Raw genomic sequence first — 22,456 nt, forward strand, 5'->3', positions numbered from 1 at the left:
GAGACTAAGAGCAAGTCTACAACGCCGTTACTGTTAGGAATGTCACGCGAACTTGTAACTTGTGTAACGTGAAGGGGCTGAACATGTAAGCCCTAATGGTAAGCCTTAGTTAGCCTCGGGTGAGTGCTTCCGCCGCAATTGGAAGAATGCCATCGATTGTGCCGTCTTCGCGCATTTCTCGGAAACACCTGACACTTCATGACTGAACCGGTCTGTACTACATATCAAGGGAATTAATTGTGGCTGTATATCATATTACGTGAGGCTACCTAAACTCGCGTATATACCTACGCAAGTTGTGCCATGTAGGACTTCGCGTCAGATTTCGACAGCGATAAAACGTTTGATATATATGGTAAGCGAGTATCCTAATTCAACACACCAACAAAACTCGTATTGCGATTAGCTAGGCACCTAATGATGGCTAGGCAGTAAACGAACATGGTCTGGAGATTAGCTAAAGATTGAATCGTAAACATGTTTTAGAGTGCCGTAATAGTCACTACCTCCTCCGTAGATTAGATACTGAACTAGACACATTGCTTTTACGTACTATCTAGTAAGTTATACCCAGAAAGGGCATATATCAGGCTTTTGAGGCGTTAGAATTATTGTTCGTATTACGTTACGTACTTCGACATCATCTACGCCAATCTTGGACTTACGTGCTCCTGATATTACCAAAATCCCATATAACCCAATTGAGTAGTTTTGATGAATGGGTTATACCAGAAGTTGGGGTACCTGTTATAAAAATAGCTTCGTTACACATTCACTGATATGTTTGTAAAGGACTTGAGGAGTCATATATGTTGCTTTTCTTTTCTCCCGTGCGCTTGGTCGGTTGCAATATATTGGTTCGGGTCACGAACTATCTCAATCGGGAGAGAAGAATCGAGAAAATGTCCTAAATTAGTTTAATGACGTGTAGACCGCCTAGCGAGGACTGTATCTATAACTACAGAGCGATGATAGCCGATGCTACGTGCATGTTGGTGCTGCCTTGAGGTATGGAGGCTGACAGCCACTCCCCAAAAGGAAAGGGGCGGCGCGGTAAGCTATCACTTCATTAATCTATTTCGCAAATTGAAAAAGCCAAGAGGTTGGTCCTTTTGTGTTGGATTCCAAGACTGTTAGAGGAACATAACCAGCACTGAAACCGGTACGGGACAAAGACTCCCTTTCCCGTGTGGCTCGCGTTGTCTTAGAGGATTTAATGACGTTTATTAATTGTGATCTTCAAGATTTATCAAAAGCACTTTTTAAATATTCGCATAGATGCCAAGCCTCTCTTGCTTCCGTTGGGAGTTTTAAGAACCGCCAGAGACACCATCCAAATAACCAATCATAGGCAATTTGCAGGACTCCAAATAGAGGCGTTTACCAAAAGCCAAGATACCAGTGAGAATAACGGGTTTTGTTTATGTATAATCATATTCGAGTAAGTACTTGATGTTGAAATCGACTCATGTTAAAACCTATATGAGTCGAATTCAAGCTCCAACACCCTTTGAAAAATAGAAGAAAGTTACTCATAGCTTCACTACGATTTCACCACTACTTGGGTAGGTATTTGAAATGCAGCTATGTTTTGGATCCAAACAGTTCATTCTAGAAACCTCAATTATTAACAACATAATGTCTGGAAGGTCTATTCACCCCTATTCTCCTATCTGGGGAAATTCACATCAAAATTTTCATTTTTTCCTAGTGAACCTACGGTAGATATTAGCACGCGGGACTTTTTTCAACAACGCAAGAATAAGCCCCATAAAGCACACCTGAGATTGGGTTTCTTTCAATTGAAGACCTGGGAACTGATTGGATTTACCAAGTTATTCGTATTCAAACTTTGGTGTAAATCATGTTATGATAATCATGTTATGAAAAGGGAGTGTTGCTGGATGGGATCCTGCACGATGAAGTGTTGACCTGAATGGCAACATTAGCCCAATATTGACCTCTTTATGGTGTGTAGTTGGGTGGTTATGTACCCTTGGCCTGTGAAGGCACTCGCCATCACAAATGTATCCACGAAATAGTAGCAAGAGCATCCACGAAAGCCTCGTAACGTGCGGGAATATTATATGTGCAAGAACGCCCACGCTCTTTGAAATGGTAGGATCTAATAAGTATGGGTTTTTTAGGGGCAGCCACGGATTCCTGTGAACGTACAAATTTACCAACTATAGGGGCAAGAACATTCATATTCCTTCGACCTAATCAGCATGTATTTCTTATGTATGGGGCTGATTACGACTGTGCACACATTGGAATACAAGAACGTTACCTACCTAGTGAAAAGGGGTAACCACGACTACGTAAACAATTGGATATAGGGGCGTTTTTAACGTGACGGCAATTACGACTATACACATATTGTTGATCAATGCGACTCAGGCAAGGACGACTACAGGGGTACCATGGGCGTGGGAGCGTTATGCAAGGAGGGTAATAACGACTATGCGGACTTTTGAACAGAGGAGCGATTCATGACGGGGGCAATCACGACGAATACGGGTTCTCCCACACCGTCGGGGGTAATTACGACCCTGTCTACATTTACAAACCGAACGTAGGAACATTCAAGACGCTGTGATTACAAGAGTTATTGTAAAATATGGGTAACTACGACTACTCAGGTATATATATATGTTCGGTGACTGGTAGTGGGAACGACCATAGGAATGTTTTAAGAACAGGAAAGACTGCAGAAACGACTACGATGACAGCTACAGGGGCGACTGTAAGAACGACTGTGAGAACGGCTGTAGGAACGACTACACTATGAGGGTACGAACGACCACTGTTTATGAAATGGGGGCAGGAGCGTTCAGGGAGGTGATGTGCTAATATTTTTCGGTCGGCGATGTTGAAGATGTAATGTATCTACTTAGAACAACATCCTCTAGCACAGCCCATGGGGCTTATAGGTACAAATGAAGTACTTGAAACGCGCAACAGGCAGTATCGTCGGTGCTGTGTGGTGTTTTGCCCCAATCACGAAGCCAAGAGACTCGACGACCCCGTATAAGAAGCGGGCCATATCGTCGCCCTCCCACATAATATCCTTCTGCCTAGAAAAAAATGAAGCCTTGGAACCCTAGGGCATTCATAACACACGATGTTGTTTTTTCAAATCTGCCAGAAACCCTACTTGTGTCTTACCACCAACACTCAACCCTCTCAGCCCTCCATCCCTCCACCACTTTTACCACCCTTTCTATCACATTCCCACCACTCTTTAGCCACAGCTATTCCACATCACCTCAAACATCCTAAGCAGATTTAAATGACCAAAATATTGCTCACCAAAACAAAACAAATCAAAAAAAAGAGGAAATTTCAAGCAAATCCATTCCGCTCCCCCTCCTTAGAAACAGCCACACACTACCCTTCTCTAGCTTGGCATGATTTAAGAACATGGAAGGAAATAATCTTGAACTCACCATACATCCCATCGTCTTCGTATACGGCCGGGATTTTCCCTACTCGAACTGGTAAGTCTCCTACCACTAACGCAAGATTTCTTGCTTGAAGCACTTGAGCCGTCGCTCGCCCACTAACACGAGTGTCTAGGCACTCAGCAACTTAAGCTGATCGACAGGCCGTAGTAGGTTGAAAGCCGCGTCTCTGGCTTTATTTTCTTCTTCTCTCCATTCTCTTCCTATTTCAATTGCTGTATCTGCGAAGTCTTCGCCCACAATCACTCGGTCGCAGCATTGGGTTTAACCCTTATAACGGCGTTCATTCTATCATACTTCTGTTTGATTCTCTCTCTTCGTCAAAATGGCGATATCCCCAGCCCTTGAATCCCAATCATCTCATCGTCATCTTTTCTTCTTTCGCAGAATGACAGTCCTGTAGCCGTGTGCCAATGACGCCGGCTTGGGATATTCGAGCGACACATCCGTCGAATTTGCCTCCGTGGCGAGACCTTCTCTCGCCAACTATATTGTCGTGCTGCGCGACCGCGAAACACGATAGCTGAGCGCATTCCCCCTTGATTAATTTTCAAGATCAATCATCGATTACCTCTCTTCGCCGTAATGGCCGCCCCTCCTAACTGGAACCAAGATCATACAGCGCCGCCGTTGCTGCGGCCGCAATGTCTCGTTCGTGGAAAAGATCAGCACGGCCTTGTGGTTTCATCTCCCGTTTCTACTATCTTGGGATCTCAGAGCTCCGTCGGCTCTGCCGGCGCTGGCACTGTTCTCAGGTATCGCCGTTGTGAGCACCGATAGAACGTCGTCACTGGCGTTCTCCAAGTCGTCGGATTGTCGCCCAAAAGAATGGTGGACATCACCGAGTCGTAGTAAGTTGAAATACTTTCATCCGCCTGCCATTGAAATTTCGCTAACAGAATTTGTCACAGTACGCGAATAGGCTCTAAATACGAGTTCGCTTCATGCTGGTCAAGCAGTGGGCCGAATATCCCAGAGGACCTCCTAGCTGTAGCCCCCCGCATAAAGGCTCTTAAGAGCGCCGGACCTCCTGGACGGGATACGACGTTATCTTTAGGTAAGTCATCATCATGTTTCTTGAGTAGAATCGGGACTAACTGTTCGTAATGTAGCTGAACTTCCAAGTCCGGAAGCGTGTGGCGGGCCTCAACTCAGGTCCGGTCGTGGAACCTGTACGGACGATGATGATTATCAGGCCGCACCGCCAGAGCCACTTCGAAAAAAGCTCCCAACCGGTAGTCATGGCGGGGGAGGCGACCTCCTAGGTATTCCGCCAATGCATCGTCTACCTGAAGGGCGCATGTCGCCAGTGCGCCGCGTCGCATCCGCTCTACGACCGCGCCTCAAGATTTAGGGGCCAAGGACAAGTTCCTCATTGAGGTGGAGTGAGGGCTTTGTGGAGGGAATCGATAACCGGCCGAGCTGTCACGGATGTTGGAGGAGATTGTTTAGCTTTTCGGAATTTGCATGCGCGGGTAAATCATCGAGGCTTCTCAATCCGTCAAGCAACGAGAAGCGGGGAGGCCGGGTGGGCTCAGTAAGAACACGACACGGCGAGAGCATAGGAAGGATACAGCTTTATGCGCACCCCTAAATGCTTTTTCCCCCCCTCTCCTTGAAACTGGGATGATCTAGATAGACAGGGGAGGAGGGATGCCGCCCCGATTCCAATCACTCACGGAGTCCTGGGTTCAGACCGACTGACGATAGTTGCGATCAAGACTGGAAGTGGAGTCCCTACACCTCCAAGCGTATAGAGATCAACTACTCGATGATGGTGAGTTTTACCTTATGAGTTTTCCTTATACGGGCGTACTTATAGATATGTGGTGAATCTGTTCAGCGATGTGCTAACGAGTGTGATCTAGAATTCAGTGAACATTGACGGCGCCTCACCATAATCGTCTTGATGGCTCGTCTCTAAGCCCACAGGCACTGGTTCTAGCGGAGGCGGAAGTGATGAAGAGATGGTGGATCATTTGATGCATCGACTAGCGAGGAGTCAGGCGAAGGCCGATTCCCCTACCCCGCCCGACCCTTGGAGGTTCGTACGCTAGGGACGAGGAGCTTCCCTTCACCCCAAGCAGCTTTTGCTGGAGCGGGCTCATCCCGTTCTACCACCTCCTGTCACTCTCCTAACGAAAACATCTTGCAGAAGCGGGATGTTTCTGGCATCCACAAATTTCTGTCAAGGTATGTGAGCTTATCCTCGCCCCTTTATCTTCCTTGAGCATCCGATTAATATGATGCAGTGGGATTCGGTAATCCCATACGGGAAACGTCGGTTTGCCTTGACTTGCCGCAAGATAAAAGAGGAGACATGGGGCTCAAGAGGCGACCCGCAAAGAATGCCGGTCGGTGTTAGAGTACGACCAAGGCTGGCAGGCGCCGATTGCTAGCCACAATATAACTCGAATCGACTTGTCAGGCCGTAAGAATAGTAACGGCCCCACTGACTCTTCGGATTCCCAAAACACGGGCCCTCGAGGTACGATTCTCATAATCGCCCTTCTATTAGGTGGACTAAGAAGGGCTGGTAGCTTGCCTCACCGGAGGAGAACGCCAACTTGAGGGATCTGTTAAGTGTTGGCGACGACAAAGATGTAGAGAACACAGTCGCCGAGGTGACTGCTGTGTTCAGGAGTGTTAGTGAGGACTCCAGAATCGGCGGCCTCAGACGTAGAGTCGGTGGCTTTAGGGCCACTGATCCCCGGGTCACTGATTCTGCTGTCGGCAATTCATGCGCCAGCAGTTCTCGCGCCGGCGTTCCTCGTACAGGGAGGCTTTAGATGAAGGAGAAAGAGGCAGGAGCGGGGGCAGGGGCAAGGTCAAGTGCGATGGCGTGTAAGGGAATGCTACTAGGAAAAGAAGAGAATTAAAAACTACACACTTAAAAAGAAAAAAAATATATGTATAAAAATTAAAAAAAAAAAAAAAGGTTCTTTAAACCCACACTTCTCTTGCTTCACCATCGCTCTTTTTCTCACACCCATTCACCCTTTCCTCCAATACACCGATCATGTTGTCCATACATCCCCGTTTCCATACCTCATCTCCTCTCCATCATGCTGAAAATTCCTTGTATGGCCCAATGGGAGGGTCCTATCGGGGCCGGAATGGATGGATAGATACCTTGGTATTAACTGTTCGTATCATGGAAATCGCAACCCACGCGACCGGGGTGCCCTCCATCGTGGCCGAGCCATATCAGTTCAGGGAATCGCGCAATGGCACGACAATTGATGCGACTATGAGCAGACAACAAAGCGAGATTATTTAGCTCAAGCGGCCATCATACGCGACCGAAATAATCAAGGGCCGAGCTATTCGATTGATCGACCACCATATCAGGTCTCCCGGAAGAAGACTATATATGCCTATCACACATAGTCTAGTGGCTGCCATCAGCGAGATGGTCTAGAACTCGGGGCATCTTGATGCCATTGATAAGGAGCCCCGGGGCCGTCCTTTTGACCCAGACGAGAAGTTGGTAAGGTTGGTGCTGCCTGTTAAGCCTTGATGAGGCTGGCGTAGAGTCACATGGAAGTGGTGCTGATCGTTGGCATCGTGAGTATAAGGGCCAGGGAGAAAACCGGGAAGACTTACGTACCGGGAGCCTGCCTGCTGAGGACGTTACTGTTTCCGAGGCGTCCCAATAGTAGACGGTGACGACCCTACCATTTCTACGATCCCTATCTAGGGGGAAGTAGATCCTAACGACGCGCGCGAGGAGTAGTTTGTATATAAATATGCACTAGTGGTTAGGAAATGATAGTCAGAGATTCAATATTCAAAATAACCCTCAATGACAGCATAATCTCAATCGGATCGTTCGAAGCTAGATTATATCCCATGGGGCTGGTTTGATCCGCAAGCCAGGATGCGTAGTTGCATCCCGAGCTATCAATCGTTGTCTCCTGTTATGTACCTTGTAGGTTTTCTCCTCTAAGCTACTTGAGACCTCGATGGGACCGTGGTCACTTGGCAAGTAGTCCGGGTGTCTCAACTTTCTAAATGCCTTCGTGATCCTATCTAGGATGTCTGAGTTTTGAATATCAACATCATGGGTTTTACCCAGACCTATGATATAGAGCTTTCCTTCGTAAGCATACCAAACACATCGATCCCGAAAGCTATGATAAAGCCAACGTTTGCATAAATTCTCTACTATGTCATCATCACTCGCTCCTGATGGGATCGGAAAATTGTCTTGGTGGTTTAACAAAGGCCAATCCTTCTCATTTTCTGTAAGTATATCTCGGAGCAACCGCATAGGCCCTGGACCGTAGTCCAAGGCCGGACCCCCGAAGCCCCCACCAAAGTTCCTAGGATTTTGTTGGTTTTCATTGAAGATTTCGCTTGGTTTTAGTTGAGGCGTCCTTAATATTGGTATTGTGAGGCATGGATAAGCAATGGCGGTTCTGAGAGGTTGCGGGGGCGCAGGCGCGGCATTTATTAGTTGAGCACGCTGTTTAAATATCTTGCATATTATACGTTGAATGTCCGATGATTCGTTATCGCCTTCTAAGCTACGTCTCAATTGACTTCTGACCTTTTCAGGTAGCTCACGCTGCTTTTCAAGAACCTTTCGGCACTGATTAAGTATCTCTTGGCCTGAATACTCTTCAAGGAAGGTATCACTGACTGTGACGAGGACATCATCAGCTAATTGGTTTGGTTAGTAGATAATTTCTAATACTTGGTAGGCGGAAGGATGACGCGGAGTACGGCGGAGTAAATTTTGGAATAAAGAGAAGATGGCTGCCGGCAATTCCCTTGCACAACTGAGCATAGGGAGGATTCTGTTTCGCAAAGCCGCGTCCGTAGTATTAATCCAGGTAGTTATGACTCTGACGAGCGCCGGCGAAATTGTTCTTCCTTTAATTCTCCCAAAGAATAACTTAAGCAGTGATATGGAAACCTCATCTTTGATCGATCTTCCCGCTGCTTCCTCGACTATACGGTCCAGCCACTCCCTTCCCCATAATAACGGATGCCACAGCTTGGGTTCTAAGGCGACTCCAAACCGAAGCCACTTGGATAATTGGGTTTCCCGAGACTTGGAAAACGCTATATAGTTTTTATGATTATCCCTTTGGATCATCTCATTGAGACAACACATGACTAATCGTTGATGCGTAACACCCAAAAGGTCGCGAGGTTTTGATTCGATTTCCTCAAGGAAATCAATTTTTCGATTCTCGTACCCGTCCAGCAAACCAGCCACAAAACGCCAAAAGAGGTTATATCGTTTATCGTATTTGAATTTTCTAATAAATTCGCGGGCGGATATATTTTCATCTTTGAATATGAGGCATTTGAGTCGTTTTTTCTTTTCCCAGTGCCTCGCGAAGTATCGTGCAGCGAAGTATTCCTGGAATGTTAGATGTATAAAGTAATATTTTGGTGTACCGTGCTTTGGCGAAAGGTCTGAAGTCCGAAAGAAAGTGAGAGGGCGTAGCTCGGTTTGGAATTCGGTTATTGGATTAAAACGCCCGGGTAGATGGGATAGCTGGAACTCGTCTAACACAGCCGAGTAATGCTTCGAGCTAAAATATATCATGCCATTGTAATGTCCAGTGAAAGCAAGAGCTTCAAGAAGAGAAACCTTATGTTTGACTGTCTTGTCACGCGTTCGACTGTCCCCAACCTTGACATCATCTACACCTATTCCGCTTCGTTGCGAGCCACTTTTCTTCCATAACTCTTCTGCAATGGCGTTGTACGCTACAGTCATTGTCTGTGGTGCTGATCCTAGCCTGGTAGCGTCCCATGTATGGCAAATTGCATCGAGAATAATTGGGATCCGCGCGAGCCCTTCAATAAGCCCATTGTCAAGGAGAAAGTCATATACCTTATCGGCTTCAACCTTCGCGGGAAAGGCCATGTTGATGTACTTCCTGACTTGAAACCGAGAGAACCCAACAAGTTGTAGTTCGAGATCAACATTGATATCGTCCGGAACTTTTGCGTACGGACGAGACATAATTATGAAGTTTGGTTGCTTGAGAAGAGCCATAAGTAATGGGTGTGCCCTATTATCACGCTCTGTATCGAGTAGTTTATCTAGACCGTCGAGGAGGAACAGGGTCTTCTTTTCTCGGGTTACTTCTTCAAGTAACGCACGAGCTAGCCTTTTCCCGTCAACTTCAAACCCCATGTTAGTCGAAAAATACTCTTCGTAAAATAGGTCTTCTAGGCTAGATAATCGATCGTAGGTTTCGAGTCGCCGCAGGGGCACCCACAACAAACGGTCAAACAAGCCCTTCCATAATTTCTCATGTTTGAAATCGTATACTATCTTCTTACACAGCGTCGTTTTACCGCTTCCAGCGTTCCCTCGAATCAGTACCCGCCTTGGTCGTTCATAGAATCCATCAGGTCCGGTGCATGGCTCGAAGATATTAGCGGGTAAAATTTGAGCAGCGATTTCCTCTTCTGGGACAATGAAATCGGAATGTTCTTCGGGAAAACTGGGAGGCTCGAAAAAGCAAGGGTTGATACTGCTGGGGGATGTGGATTCTGACGCTGGCTCGTCATCTAGCTCCATAAAACGAAAATCTGAAGGGGGTTTTATTTTTGCCATTTCGTCCTTTGAAGCCAGGTCAAGTGATCTCGTAGAAAGTGATGTAGTAACCGATATGGATTCCGACGCTTTCTCGTCATCTAGCTCAGTGGAACGAAAATGCGGAGGGGGGTTTATTATTATCATGTCGTCCGCTGATGCCTCGTCAATTGACCTCGTAGAAGGTGATGGAGTATCCGATGTCGTCCCCCTCCCATCTTGACTTAAAATAGTAAGATTAATATAGCAATTTTCTAATTCGAGTTGTTTGCCGGAAATACGTTCAACTCGAAGCCTCTCGTCATCATAACACTTTGCACGTATTAGAGTATCTGCTTTATCGCTAGGCAGTGAGACGCATTTGATCTGTTTAACGAGTGCTTGATACGGGCCTTCATTCTCATCTCTACATTTGTTGAGACCCGAGTGATCAGTAGCGATATGGTGCCATTCGTTAGCGTGTACGTTAGCCGAGTTTCTATCGACTATCTATCTATATAGACATTAGCTTGTCACGATAGATCAGAGACCGTTGATGCATACGCGGCCAAGGTAGATCCAACCAAATAGGTAGGTAGGCTTTGTTTCGTAGAACGAAACAATTCTAATTTTCTTTCTTTGACTATTTTGGTTGAGACACTTCTTAAAGTCGTCTGATAGGTCCGAAAGGTGACTCTCATCTTTTCGCAGGGATAATAACAATAGAGTCGTGGAGCCGAGAGGAGAGAGTAAAGAGGCAGCAAAGGTACCGAGGGCAGCTGCATTTGAACCATGATGGGGGGTGCCAAGGAAAATAATACCACATGTCCTATCGATAATTCTGTGCGGGCTGGCTCTAGCTTCACTAGATTGGCGTAACGCCTTCATATAGAGCGTCAGCGCCTGAAGGTTGACATTAATAATTTCGCTAGGTTTGTCTCACCTCTTTGACAACGAGTCCACCGAAACTATGGCTAATAAATATTATTGGGACATGCTGGTAAACCTTTTGTTAATAAAACTTGCCATTCCAAGAAATTCAATCTTTACCTCATAGGCTTGCTGAGAGCTTACGATCTCGTCGTACAACTTCTTGCCGAGTTCTCTGGCGCCCACAATGGGGGAATTAGCCCACGGGTAGCTATCGTAAGAAAAATATCGGATACGAGCATTGGTGAAAGTTTCCCCAAGCAATTCGAGTAAATTAACTCTTCCCGTAGGGTTGAGATTAGTCGGGACGGATCGAGTCCATGTGTACTCATAATGCGCGCCGAGACTATGGACAGCAATAATTCTAGTGTAGGAAAATTCAGTAAATGAGCTAACTATCTAGGTAACTTAGGTGTCGACCCTTACTCAAACTTGGGCTTGGAGGTCACTTTTTCGGCCGATTTTCGACTATCGTAGAGGCCATCTAGTCGGCTTTCGCCATGCCGACGATAAACCTTCACAATTAATGGATATAAGAGTGCGGAGCATAGTAGCAAAGCCACTGCCTCAATGATAGCTTTCCAAAGACTCATGGTACGATGGTCGCCTTAAGATTTATCCACTGAACTAGACAACACCAATGTGAAAAAGTTGACAGAAAACTGGACGAGGTGAAGTGCAAATGGCGCCGGACAGTGCCAGTTTAAATGCCGATCGTACTACTGGCTGCATGGTACCGGTTTACTAAAACCCATTTAAGCCTATCTCATAGTCTTATTTTAATGGTCAAGATTGGTGTTATTGGCTTGCATGTATGGCTGGCACTTGGGCCACGGGTGCCCAGGTTGATGCCCTGCTGGTACAGCAGAAAATGGCCACCTATATAAGGCCAAATGTACCTGATGTTACCTAGGTACGTCACTGCAATACAATAGCAACGCCTTAGACACTGGCGTTTCTTCCTGCTTTCTTCCTACCCTAATTCATAACTTTCCTTACTTAATATACGCACCCTGATAGATAGCTAATTTTCATGGCCTGTCACTTCCATGGGTAAGCAGGGTATTACCCAAGAACCTATAAGTTGTAAATTTCATAAGCTAGAATAAGGACTGAATATAACTGGTAGGTTGGTTTTGACGTCCTCAATGATGGAGATGATTTCAAGCTCGGTTTGCTAGTTTCTTACCACATCAAGGTACTAGAAGAAAGAAGCGTCGTACTATCACCGACCCATTAACGGGCGTCCCGGAGTTCCTAGGGCAGGATTTATTGCTCGGTAGTTTAGTATAAATGACGAGATATTTCTGGTTTGTCGGTGGCATGCACCCCGCTACGCAGTTGCACTTTCAGGTTGCTATGGGTTGAGAGATCGCCGCATCCGACCGAATGGATTTACATCTATTATGAGATAATGTCGGGAGGATTTACTCGAAACCTATTCCAAGATATCTACTATACCCGAAAGTCTGGACGATTAGCCTTAATTGCCCGGAGGCTGGCGCGACTATAGAACACTCTTCCGCGAAAACCTCCCCCGGATGACTGCCGGCACCGTCTTTATCGCATTGGTGCTGACGGCTATGCAAGTCGGACTCGCTACAGATCGGCTCAAATATGACGAACGCTTCCAACAAGCATCATACGGTTTCACAGTGTTTGCTATTCTAGGCCCGTTGGGCGCTTTCGGGTTGGCGGTGTTAGGGGCATTGTTGAACCTTTTGAAGGATCTTCCATGGCTCTTCGCCAGTAATAGGGTACGCGAATCGGATAATGGTGGGGGACCCGCAGTTCCGGCGAGCAGCGACAAAACAAAGTCGTTGGGCAGCGGCGTAGGAACATTAGGTGGCAATGCTGAAGCTGCGGCTTTAGGTAATGAAGATGCTATTATTGAAATAGATAATGCGGGAGGTGGTAATCAGAACGGTCCTTGAGGCCGAGCAAGCCAGTCTGAATGTCCAACCAACCCCGGATTCTTGGCAAGCAATGGAACGTGGAAGAAGTTCTGAAGACGCCGGGCGCTATACCGAGTTGAGACTATTCGCGCAGCCCCACCCACTCCACCAAAAGCCGACAAAAGTTGGAGCGTCGAGGGGTTAGATAGGGGTATGGCATTTCTTTCACAGTTTAATTGTCACGAGTTACGTCTACCATAAGTCCCGTACGCCAACTTAATAGGAACTGCCAATACCCAAAATACAATGAAATCTTTCAATGTAATGGCATTTCGCATTATTATTACTAAATTTACAGGGCTCTAAGTGCTGTAATTATATGGGGCTTCAGCAGAGTGCCAAGGTGCGCTGTAACCATAGGGCACAACAGCGCTGAGGCCCCTATAATTACAGCGCACCTATAGTACATTTATAGTGCACTTCAATTAAACGCTATAATGCGCTGTATCTATAGGGCTTTATAGGGCACAGAGTACTATAATTATAGCGAGCTACAGCACTCCACTGAAACTTCACTGGAGTGTGCTGTAAATACAGCGCTCTACAGGGCTCAAGTCACAGGTATAGCGCATATACCACTACAGCTCCCTGTATCTACAGGGGACTTCAGCACATGACCCCCTGTAATTACAGTGGCACAGTACAGTACGCCACCATACTGTATATTCGTACTGCATTTTAACGCACTGGCAATTTATAGCTTATTGGACCGCCGTAATGGCATATCAATGTCGAGTTAGGTATATTTTCCAATTCCAATGCAACAAACATTCCAGTTTTGCCTTCCTAATTCTACTGCGTAAATCCCCTAGCTTTCCATTGAAAAAAAAAAAAAAAAGCGTAAAAGCACCGTCCATCTAGCGACCGCGTTATCCCAGCCCATAAGCCCTAAAATCAACGCCACCCCCACCATAAACAGCGCATTCGACACCTAAAGCTGAAGCTTTAGGGACCCTTCTAACAGGCCTGCAAAATAGTACCCTTATTACCAAAACACGTCAAAATCCCGCCGTCAGCAGAGATAAGTTCATCTATAAATATTAGCTTACACCCCCAACCCATTAGAATCACTATCGCTTACTCAAATCCGTGAAACTATTCCTACGGCGACCCTCCGCGTCGTCGTAATAACATACACAATTTAGCGTTGTTCCGTCCAAGGAACAAGTGTTAGGGTAGCATAGCGAGTTAAAGTGTCCCCTGAGAGGTGGTTAGTTTCGGGCAACTTGAGAAATACTGCGGGGAGTTCTTACTGGTCTTGCGCTGAGATTCCTCCATGGTGGGATGCGTAGCATAGATCTAAGTTGAGGACATTGCACTGCCCGCCGCAGTTCGCTTGTAGGTCAGTGTGGTCCTTCCCGTTGACGATGGAGACGTGTTCACAGTGGCTTGCGAAGCTGCCGTCCACTTGGGCGTAATAAGCGAAGGCGACGAGGGAAAGGAGGTATGCGATCTGCATCGTGAAATTGGGAGAGCTTAACGCGGTCAAGAAGGAAATTTGGTATGAGAATGTTAGGATATGAAAATGCGAAAGGTTACCAGAAACGACCGTAGAGGATTCGGGGAGTTATATAAATAATCACCTCGAAGTCGAACATGGGATACGTGGGTATAAATACATCGTGACTGTGAAAACCATGAAGTCATCATGGTGCGATACTCAAGCAGACTCCATGTTTGCGCTATGCAGAATAGGTGTTTGCCGCAAGCCAGATGTTTGTGGTCGAGATATTACATTAAAACCCTCGTCCTTTCAAAGTCATGACCTTATAAGGCCAATGTTTGCATCTCCACTCAGAGGTGAGCTGTATAATACCTATCAAGCGCCTACGATATGTTCTTCAATCTTAACTTAGACAATCATTCTTATTAATGTTAAATGAGGTTTAGGTGATTCAATCAGTACATGCCCATCTATAAATCTAACCCGTTAGGAACGTCAGAGTTGAGAAGGACCTTCATGTGTCACGAGGAGTTACTCAAGGCATATCCCCAATATAGAAGCCTACAAAGAGGCATTTCATCAAACCCAACAATGGCATAGTTATCTCTTGTAAACAATATAATATCCATTCTCTTCCATGAAAGAAATTGGCCCTGATTGCCAAAGGATGCGTTTTCGCGATGAACAATATCACCACCATCTAACACGTGTATAAAATGCCACCTTTTTCCGACCTCGAAGGCACAAGGATCCTAAAATACCACTATAGATTGCGTCGATGAAAATGCATCAGCCATTACTTTTTCTTCTTTACTTCTTCATTACCACGGTGTCGAGCACAGCTTTATTCCGCGATACTGGCGTTCCCAAGTGGGGTCCCACGAAATCAGATAGACACATGCAACGTGACGAGCACCAAGGTGATTCATTACCCGCAAATGCGGAACAGAGTAACTGGGTTCCAATTGGTATCACCCTGGGCTCTGTTGCGGTCTTGGGTTTAGGCGTCTTTCTTTTATTCTTCGTATGTCGTCCTAATATTGCTAAATGTATGTATAAAAAGGCTGAAGAGGGGAGAAGCTCTTCCAAGAAGGGTGGTGGTGAGAGCAGGTCTGCTGGACAGGGGCGTTGAGCTGAGTAGAGTCTCCATTAGCGAAAGTTACGTCGTGACTAAGAAATTCTAAGGTAGTTGGATGCGACGGTAGATATGACTCTTAACGATAATCTTGAGTACGATGCGCCACTCATACTAGGCATCTCCCGTTACTACTCGCTGGCTCATGTGTTAGATGTGAGATATCATGTTTATTCTATTACCTAGGTACTACCCTCGTAATGTGGGGCTTTCTTGGCAAAGAGGAAGAAGGGTTGAATGAAAACTTACAAATGAGAGGTACGATAAGTCACCTTCCTAAGCTAAGTGTCCATCATCATAAAGTAATAGAAATTAAGTAGGTATCTATCGTCTTTCATATCTGGAGAATCACGGATCTTTGTGCTTGATGTCTTGGCTGCCGTTTGTTTTTCAATTCGCATCATGTAAAGATTCTTTCATTGACCAACTTCTCAAACGAGCATCCACCTGTGGATTTATTACAACTTGGCCCGTTAAAAGACATAATTGTTCACCTTTGTCTTGTGGAAACAAGGGCCTTGTAGCTATTGAAGCCAATGAGGGAAACCTACTATATAGGATCAACTATCTCTGCAAGATATTTCATTGGGTATCTTGCTTCGATATCAGCCCGGAAGTCTTACTAAAATAGTTCATCTTCAAAGACCAGACATCCCGAACTTGTCCATAATGGAAACTACTCCGACCCAAACCCCCATTACTAAGCGAAAGGCCGACGATATGGCCATTGATGAAGACGTAGAAGCACAGGTTGCAGCTACCCCAGAAGAGCCAGCATCCAAGAAAGTCAAGACAGACTCAACAGAAGCCGCCCATAAGCACTGGAATGCCGATATGGAGATGCCGGAAGGGAAAGCACGACCTAAATTTAATGGGGAGGATGAAGAGGACCGGGCAAGTGGTAGCGGTACAGTCGAAGATCCCAAGCTCGTCTGGCTAGGTAAGGTACCCCTCGACGCCGAACTGAGGGAGGCGAATCAGACTCTTGCTCGGGAAGCTGCCTTAAGTCTGGACGAAGTCACCCATGTATACATCAGATATGCAGCGCAGTCCAACAAGTTTATAAATAGGGATGGAGACAGGATACGTATCTTCAACCCCGATACCATACTATTCGGACATAGGAGCGCAAAAGCGGACCCGCACATGTCCCTCGCCTTTGGGACTGACGCAGGGACTCTGTCCGTGTACGGTTATATCAATGTCGATGTTGATGAAGACGGGAACCCAGTGGACTTTGCATCGTCTCGAAACCCAGAGTACGTTATCGATGGAGATGATAGGATCTTCGAGCTTTTCTTTTATGAAGATGAGCAGCAAGATTGCGCCCCTTATTGCCCTACCCATGCGAAAAACGAGAAGCTTGTTGACGCCTGCTGGCTAGCTTCTGCTAGAGGCTGTCGTCACCATAATACGCAAGGTCTGCTTGACCATCATTGCCCTCGACCTCATTGGAGAGCTAATGCTTTCGCTGATCATTACTGCCACTGTCATCACAACGTAGCCGGCACCCTTGATCACTATTGTCCTTGTCGCCATGATCGGGCCAGATTGGATGTTACCTCCCGTCATTGCCGACACAAAGTGACGAGGAAGGACAGGGCAACCGGTGCCCACTATTGCGCCAACTATGTATTTTGAGGCCTACTAATACCTCCACTTATGTGTCGTGTTCTGTAAATTGCGCCGTATACAAATATCGTTGGGTGGTAATTTCTGGCGCGCGTACCTAAGCATACATTAGAATTTAGAATAAATCTCAAGAATAAATGATAAATAGGTAAAATCCGCATTCGAGTTCTCTATGTTCCGTACGTAAACCGTGCCTCTCACCAATGTGCCATTTACAGATTACCTGGTTGGGCCTTGGGACCGTTTTGGTCGGTGCGCTGAATTATTAGCAGGAAGAACTTCCAGGTATTTAGCGCGGAACACTGGGAATGAGTGTTACAAAGATATTCTTCAACAAATTTCTAGGTTTCGCAAGAGAATCTGTTATCGCGGGCTTCGAAACTCCCCTCGATTTTCTATGGGATCCATAATTGTACTTTTAAGGGATATCTGACTCGCTTCCTTATTCGTTTCGACCCGATTTGGTATCGTGCGAATTGAGACCTTCGCGCTCCCGCTTGAGCATGTGAATGAGGGTCGTTTCTGAATCTCTTCTCGCGGAGTGCTTGATGTTCGGTAATAAATTTGTCAAATATCTATCGCAAAGGGAAGAAGGTGATCGTAGGAGGAAGAACATTCTATACACGTTCTTCTTGGTGCATTTTTCTCGTCGCGGTTCGGTTTCGCATGTATGAGCCTGGTCGGCAGTAGACGCTGCAATACGGGCTGAGAAAACTGGTGTCGGCGGCGCCGGCCGCAGCGCAACTAGAACGAAACGAACCCGACTAGGGGTCTTTTTACAGCGGCGATCCCCTATCATTCGCCCAAATTTTCCCATCTTGTAGGTGGTTTAGTTCCCCAAGTCTGGTAAAAATGCCCGCCGCCATAAGAAATTCGCGTAATTGATTTAGTAACAAAGAACCAGAAGCCTCGCGCGTTGATTTTCAAAAACCAACTGAGAGAAATGAAATCTTTTCACGAAAAGAATTGTGAGGATGGTCAACATGCCACTTAAAATGGGTTATCCGCGGGAATAGAGGATTTAACCTATAACCAGTAGTAACATCGCTCGACGTGGGAGGCCTTTTACATATTGAGTCAATTCGGTATTTCTCGTTTTCATCGTAAGTTTTCTTGCCTGTTCGTCGTGACTCGTCGCCTCAATACTTGCCCACATTTGAAGTATCTGACTGCGGTCAATCGGCCCGCGGACTTTTTTGTCATTGTAGAAAAGGGAAAAGTTCTTTGTCTTTGCCATGCTGCCAAAACCAACCCAATCTAGAAGCAAGCAGGAATTACGCAGATCTCCTACGACCGGGGCCTGGGCGGGAAGATGCGTATTGATAAGTGCCAATCCGAGGAGGCGTAGCACCTAGCTGATAATTCTTGCATCAGGTCATTGAAAGTCTCCTGATGGTTGCAGGAGGGATTGTTATAGAGCCACGTGCGTTCCATAATATACTGAAGAGTGGGAAAAATCGATGGGAAATCTAGATCGAATTGTAGGAATTGGATTCGCATGGTCGATACCGTCTAGACTCTAAGGCGGATCACTAATTGAGAGATGGTGAGAGATGGTGAGAGATAATTGGCGGGAGTGAAATGGGATTAGAAACTGCTGGGGATATTGATTGGTCGAAATGAATAAAGAAGGTTATTACATAATACATTTAAGCTGAGATGGGAAAAATGTATGACGTAAATTTACATTTCCTAGGGTGTAAAATCAGCCCACCGTCGTCCCATTCCAACTGCTAAGTACTCGTTCTTCCGCATGCAACGACCATTTGTTCTTGCCCGTAGTCCCCCGTACTGGCCGTGGTTGCCGTACTCACCCGCAGTATGCCGGCAGCTTAACCTGCTCATTACCCCATTGCATCAGGCTATGACCACGCTATAATGTCATAGTTGCACGTTATTTTGTGTTAACCATGTCTTAGGTAGGCGTAACCAGGCGCTCAGCGGCGTCTCGGCTTGCCATTACCCGACTTTCTGGAATCGCTACCCACCGAATTTCCAATCCCAAATCCAATGATATCCAACACATGCGTTCAATCTAAGCAGAATACCTCACATGAATGGCCGATGTATGCGACATTTGCAGAAATTGGTCCCCTAGAGTCGTATCTAAAATAAATTGGAAAGTGGCCAGTATATGGAAGTCCATATAAGTAACCATCGTCACCAACATTCCTCAGGATTTCTATATCTATTATATCATCATCACAATTACTGAACATATACAACTCATATAGCTTGAGTAACCTAGAACAAGGTTCATTGAGACTCAAGCTTCATTTTAATATTCTCTCTCCTCCTTACTAGTTACACCAAGTCGGAGACCATAACACAACAGACAAAATGACAGATACACACCAAGCCGAGATCGAGGCGATCCGGCCATTCGGCAAGGCTCGTTCTACCATAACGGGTGAACCATTATCCAAGGAAGAAATCGAAAAGTACACTGATTTCTTCAAGGCCAGTCTATACCTCAGTCTTGGCATGATCTACCTCAAAGAAAACCCTCTCCTGAGAGAACCATTGAAGGTTGAACACATCAAGGGCCGACAATTAGGTCACTTCGGATCTGCTCCAGGTCAAATTTTCACATACATGCATTTCAACCGATTGATCAAGAAGTATGACATTGATGCCCTCTTCGTCTCTGGCCCGGGTCATGGCGCCCCCGCCGTCATCTCCCAAGCCTACCTCGAGGGCACTTACTCCGAAGTCTACCCTCAAAAGTCCGAAGACCCCACTGGTATGCAGGTCTTCTTCAAACAGTTCAGTTTCCCCGGTGGTGTGGGATCACACGCTACGCCTGAGACCCCCGGTAGTATCCACGAAGGTGGTGAGCTTGGTTATTCTATCTCGCACGCCTTTGGTACCGTTTTCGATCACCCTAATTTGATCACCGTTACTATGGTTGGTGATGGTGAAGCTGAAACTGGTCCATTGGCTACGGCTTGGCACAGCACCAAGTTCTTGAACCCCATTTGCGACGGTGCAGTTCTTCCGGTTCTACACCTTAACGGTTACAAGATTAACAACCCTACCGTGCTCGCTCGTATCTCTCACAAGGAACTTGAACAATTATTCTACGGATATGGTTGGCAACCATACTTCGTCGAAGGCGAAGAACTTGAGTCTATGCATCAAGCGATGGCCGCCACCCTGGAACACTGTGTTCTAGAGATTCGCAAGTATCAGAAGGAAGCTCGTGACTCGGGAAAGCCATTCCGCCCACGGTGGCCTATGATTGTCCTCCGTACACCTAAGGGCTGGACCGCACCCCGTAAGGTCAACGGTCATTACCTAGGAGGTTTCTGGCGTTCCCACCAAGTTCCTATCACCGGAACTACGACTAACCCCAACGACCTTAAGACACTTGAGGAGTGGATGCGTGGCTACGAGCCTGAGCGTCTTTTCGGCAAAGAAGGCAGAATCTCACCTGAATTGAAGGCACTTTGCCCCACTGGCACTAGGCGCATGAGTGCAAACCCCGTCGCTAATGGTGGTATAATATCAAAACCGCTCAAAATGCCTGATTTCAGAGATTACTCTATCAAGGTAGACAAATCCGGTGCTACGGTTGAGGGCAGCATGGCAAACTTCGCTAAGTTCTTACGCGACATCATTAAGAACAATCCGGACAACTTCCGTCTAATGGGACCTGACGAGACCGAGTCTAACAAGCTCGCAGCCGTATATGAGGCCGGTAAGAAAGTGTGGATGGGCGAGTTTTTTGAAGAGGACGAAGACGGTGGTAATCTTTCACCCTTCGGAAGAGTTATGGAAATCTTATCCGAGCATACTTGCGAGGGTTGGCTGGAAGGTTATATTCTGAGTGGCCGACATGGCATGCTTAATAGCTACGAACCCTTCATCCATGTTATTGACTCTATGGTCAACCAGGTACGTCAAGTAACATTAAACTCATTAGTTAAAATATGCTAATACCTTATATAGCACTGCAAGTGGATCGAAAAGTGCTTGGAAGTCGAATGGCGTGTTAAGGTCCCTTCGTTGAACATTCTCTTGACGGCCGTGGTCTGGCGACAGGATCACAATGGTTTCACACACCAAGACCCCGGTTTCCTAGATGTCATCTGCAATAAGAGTCCCGAAGTCGTCCGTATCTACCTTCCACCTGACGGAAACTGTCTCCTTTCCGTCATGGACCACTGTTTCCGATCCCAGAACTACGTCAACGTCGTGGTAGCAGACAAGCAACCCCACATTCAATACCTCACAATGGATCAGGCAATCGAGCACTGCACCAAGGGTATCGGCATTTGGCCGCAATTCTCGACAGACCAAGGCGAGGAGCCCGACATTGTCATGGCCAGCTGTGGTGATGTTTCAACCAACGAGTCGCTAGCTGCCATTGATTTATTGCTGCAACACTTCCCAGACCTCAAGATTCGTTGCGTCAACGTGGTTGATCTGTTCAAGCTGATCCACCATACGGACCACCCTCACGGATTGACGGACAAAGAATGGGTAGCCCTCTTCACCGCCGACAAGCCCATCATCTTCAACTTCCACTCTTACCCCTGGCTCGTCCACCGTCTAACCTACAAGAGGCCCGGCAGCACGAACATCCATGTACGCGGCTATAAGGAGAAGGGTAACATCGACACGCCCCTCGAACTAGCTATCCGCAACCAGACCGATCGGTTCAGTCTAGCTATGGATGCTATCGATCGTATGCCGACGCTTGGTAACCGCGGCGCGGCAGCACGTGATGCGCTCAAGAGCCAGCAGGTCGCGGCGTCGAACTACTCGTTCGAATATGGCGTCGACCCACAATTCTTGAGTGATTGGGCATGGCCTCAGGAAGGCGTGAAGGAGAAGTTACAGAAGCTGAGTCTGGCTTAATTAAACAGATTAGCGAGAAGTATGATTATGACGTGTCAGATAGATGAGATCGCATAGGATTGAAAAAGGAAAGCTTGGGTTGCATGAGGGGATGGTGTTTTGTGGTTCTTATTTCCTGGGCGTTCATGACTTGGTTAGGATTTTGGGATTTATTAAGAAATTACCTCGATATAATGGATGAATGTTAAAGTTATGGATATGTTCAATATCAAGTACGAACTCTTGCACTGGAAGTATTCCCTCTACCCTCTTTGGTGGATTGTGAGTACCCATTAAACATACCGTGATTATAAGACTTCATAACCCACACAGCTTAGACTAAACTCCAACAAAGACTATTTTATCGAGAATCGCTCCTTTTCCTTCCTCTAAATTTCCGATAAGTAACGTTTCAAGCACTGCGTAAGCTAGTTGTATTCGGCCCTATATATCAGTATACCTGAACCCCAGACGACATTGTGGAGTAGGGCTGCATAGCGTCGCATCCGT

The 22,456-nt window shown here is 46.4% G+C and overlaps 6 protein-coding genes across 6 annotated transcripts; 4 read left to right on the plus strand and 2 right to left on the minus strand.

The window, feature by feature from the left end:
* Positions 1-7,939: 7,939 nt before the first annotated feature.
* F4822DRAFT_355931 (uncharacterized protein) lies at positions 7,940-11,574 on the minus strand. Its single transcript, XM_051456030.1, has 5 exons — positions 11,365-11,574; positions 11,059-11,302; positions 10,952-11,005; positions 10,573-10,890; positions 7,940-10,518 (listed from the first exon to the last, which is right to left on the minus strand). The coding sequence occupies exons 1-5, from the start codon at positions 11,529-11,531 to the stop codon at positions 8,143-8,145; spliced, it is 3,159 nt and encodes a 1,052-aa protein (XP_051311609.1). The 5' UTR covers positions 11,532-11,574; the 3' UTR covers positions 7,940-8,142.
* Positions 11,575-12,067: 493 nt separating this feature from the next.
* Positions 12,068-13,126, plus strand: F4822DRAFT_414280 (uncharacterized protein). Its single transcript, XM_051459124.1, has one exon. The coding sequence runs from the start codon at positions 12,480-12,482 to the stop codon at positions 12,870-12,872; it is 393 nt and encodes a 130-aa protein (XP_051311610.1). The 5' UTR covers positions 12,068-12,479; the 3' UTR covers positions 12,873-13,126.
* Positions 13,127-13,850: 724 nt separating this feature from the next.
* Positions 13,851-14,352, minus strand: F4822DRAFT_432695 (uncharacterized protein; the record flags this gene model as incomplete). The annotated part of the gene is made up of 3 exons (XM_051461697.1): positions 13,851-13,924; positions 13,975-14,093; positions 14,147-14,352. The coding sequence occupies 3 exons, from the start codon at positions 14,350-14,352 to the stop codon at positions 13,851-13,853; spliced, it is 399 nt and encodes a 132-aa protein (XP_051311611.1).
* Positions 14,353-14,782: 430 nt separating this feature from the next.
* F4822DRAFT_414282 (uncharacterized protein) lies at positions 14,783-15,700 on the plus strand. Its single transcript, XM_051459125.1, has one exon. It carries the CDS (start codon positions 15,116-15,118, stop codon positions 15,467-15,469), a length of 354 nt encoding a protein of 117 aa, XP_051311612.1. The 5' UTR covers positions 14,783-15,115; the 3' UTR covers positions 15,470-15,700.
* A 24-nt stretch (positions 15,701-15,724) lies between these two features.
* Positions 15,725-17,330, plus strand: F4822DRAFT_355974 (uncharacterized protein). The gene has a single exon (XM_051456031.1). The coding sequence runs from the start codon at positions 16,142-16,144 to the stop codon at positions 17,111-17,113; it is 972 nt and encodes a 323-aa protein (XP_051311613.1). The 5' UTR covers positions 15,725-16,141; the 3' UTR covers positions 17,114-17,330.
* Positions 17,331-18,843: 1,513 nt separating this feature from the next.
* On the plus strand, positions 18,844-22,331 carry F4822DRAFT_414286 (D-xylulose 5-phosphate/D-fructose 6-phosphate phosphoketolase). The gene is made up of 2 exons (XM_051459126.1): positions 18,844-21,001; positions 21,056-22,331. Exons 1-2 carry the CDS (start codon positions 19,445-19,447, stop codon positions 21,965-21,967), a joined length of 2,469 nt encoding a protein of 822 aa, XP_051311614.1. The 5' UTR covers positions 18,844-19,444; the 3' UTR covers positions 21,968-22,331.
* The last annotated feature ends 125 nt before the right edge of the window (positions 22,332-22,456 follow it).

This window comes from Hypoxylon trugodes (assembly GCF_022578975.1).
Source record: "Hypoxylon trugodes strain CBS 135444 unplaced genomic scaffold F4822scaffold_8, whole genome shotgun sequence".
Classification (NCBI taxonomy): domain Eukaryota; kingdom Fungi; phylum Ascomycota; class Sordariomycetes; order Xylariales; family Hypoxylaceae; genus Hypoxylon; species Hypoxylon trugodes.

Excerpts from the sequence above, each read along its gene's own strand:
- F4822DRAFT_355931 (XM_051456030.1), bottom strand. The coding sequence starts at position 11,531 with ATGAGTCTTTGGAAAGCTATCATTGAGGCAGTGGCTTTGCTACTATGC. Across the intron at positions 11,303-11,364 it reads ACCTCCAAGCCCAAGTTTGA|AATTATTGCTGTCCATAGTC; the intron begins GTAAGGGTCGAC and ends TTCCTACACTAG. Across the intron at positions 11,006-11,058 it reads GCTCTCAGCAAGCCTATGAG|CATGTCCCAATAATATTTAT; the intron begins GTAAAGATTGAA and ends AAGGTTTACCAG.
- F4822DRAFT_414280 (XM_051459124.1), top strand. The coding sequence starts at position 12,480 with ATGACTGCCGGCACCGTCTTTATCGCATTGGTGCTGACGGCTATGCAA.
- F4822DRAFT_414282 (XM_051459125.1), top strand. The coding sequence starts at position 15,116 with ATGAAAATGCATCAGCCATTACTTTTTCTTCTTTACTTCTTCATTACC.
- F4822DRAFT_355974 (XM_051456031.1), top strand. The coding sequence starts at position 16,142 with ATGGAAACTACTCCGACCCAAACCCCCATTACTAAGCGAAAGGCCGAC.
- F4822DRAFT_414286 (XM_051459126.1), top strand. The coding sequence starts at position 19,445 with ATGACAGATACACACCAAGCCGAGATCGAGGCGATCCGGCCATTCGGC. Across the intron at positions 21,002-21,055 it reads TTGACTCTATGGTCAACCAG|CACTGCAAGTGGATCGAAAA; the intron begins GTACGTCAAGTA and ends TACCTTATATAG.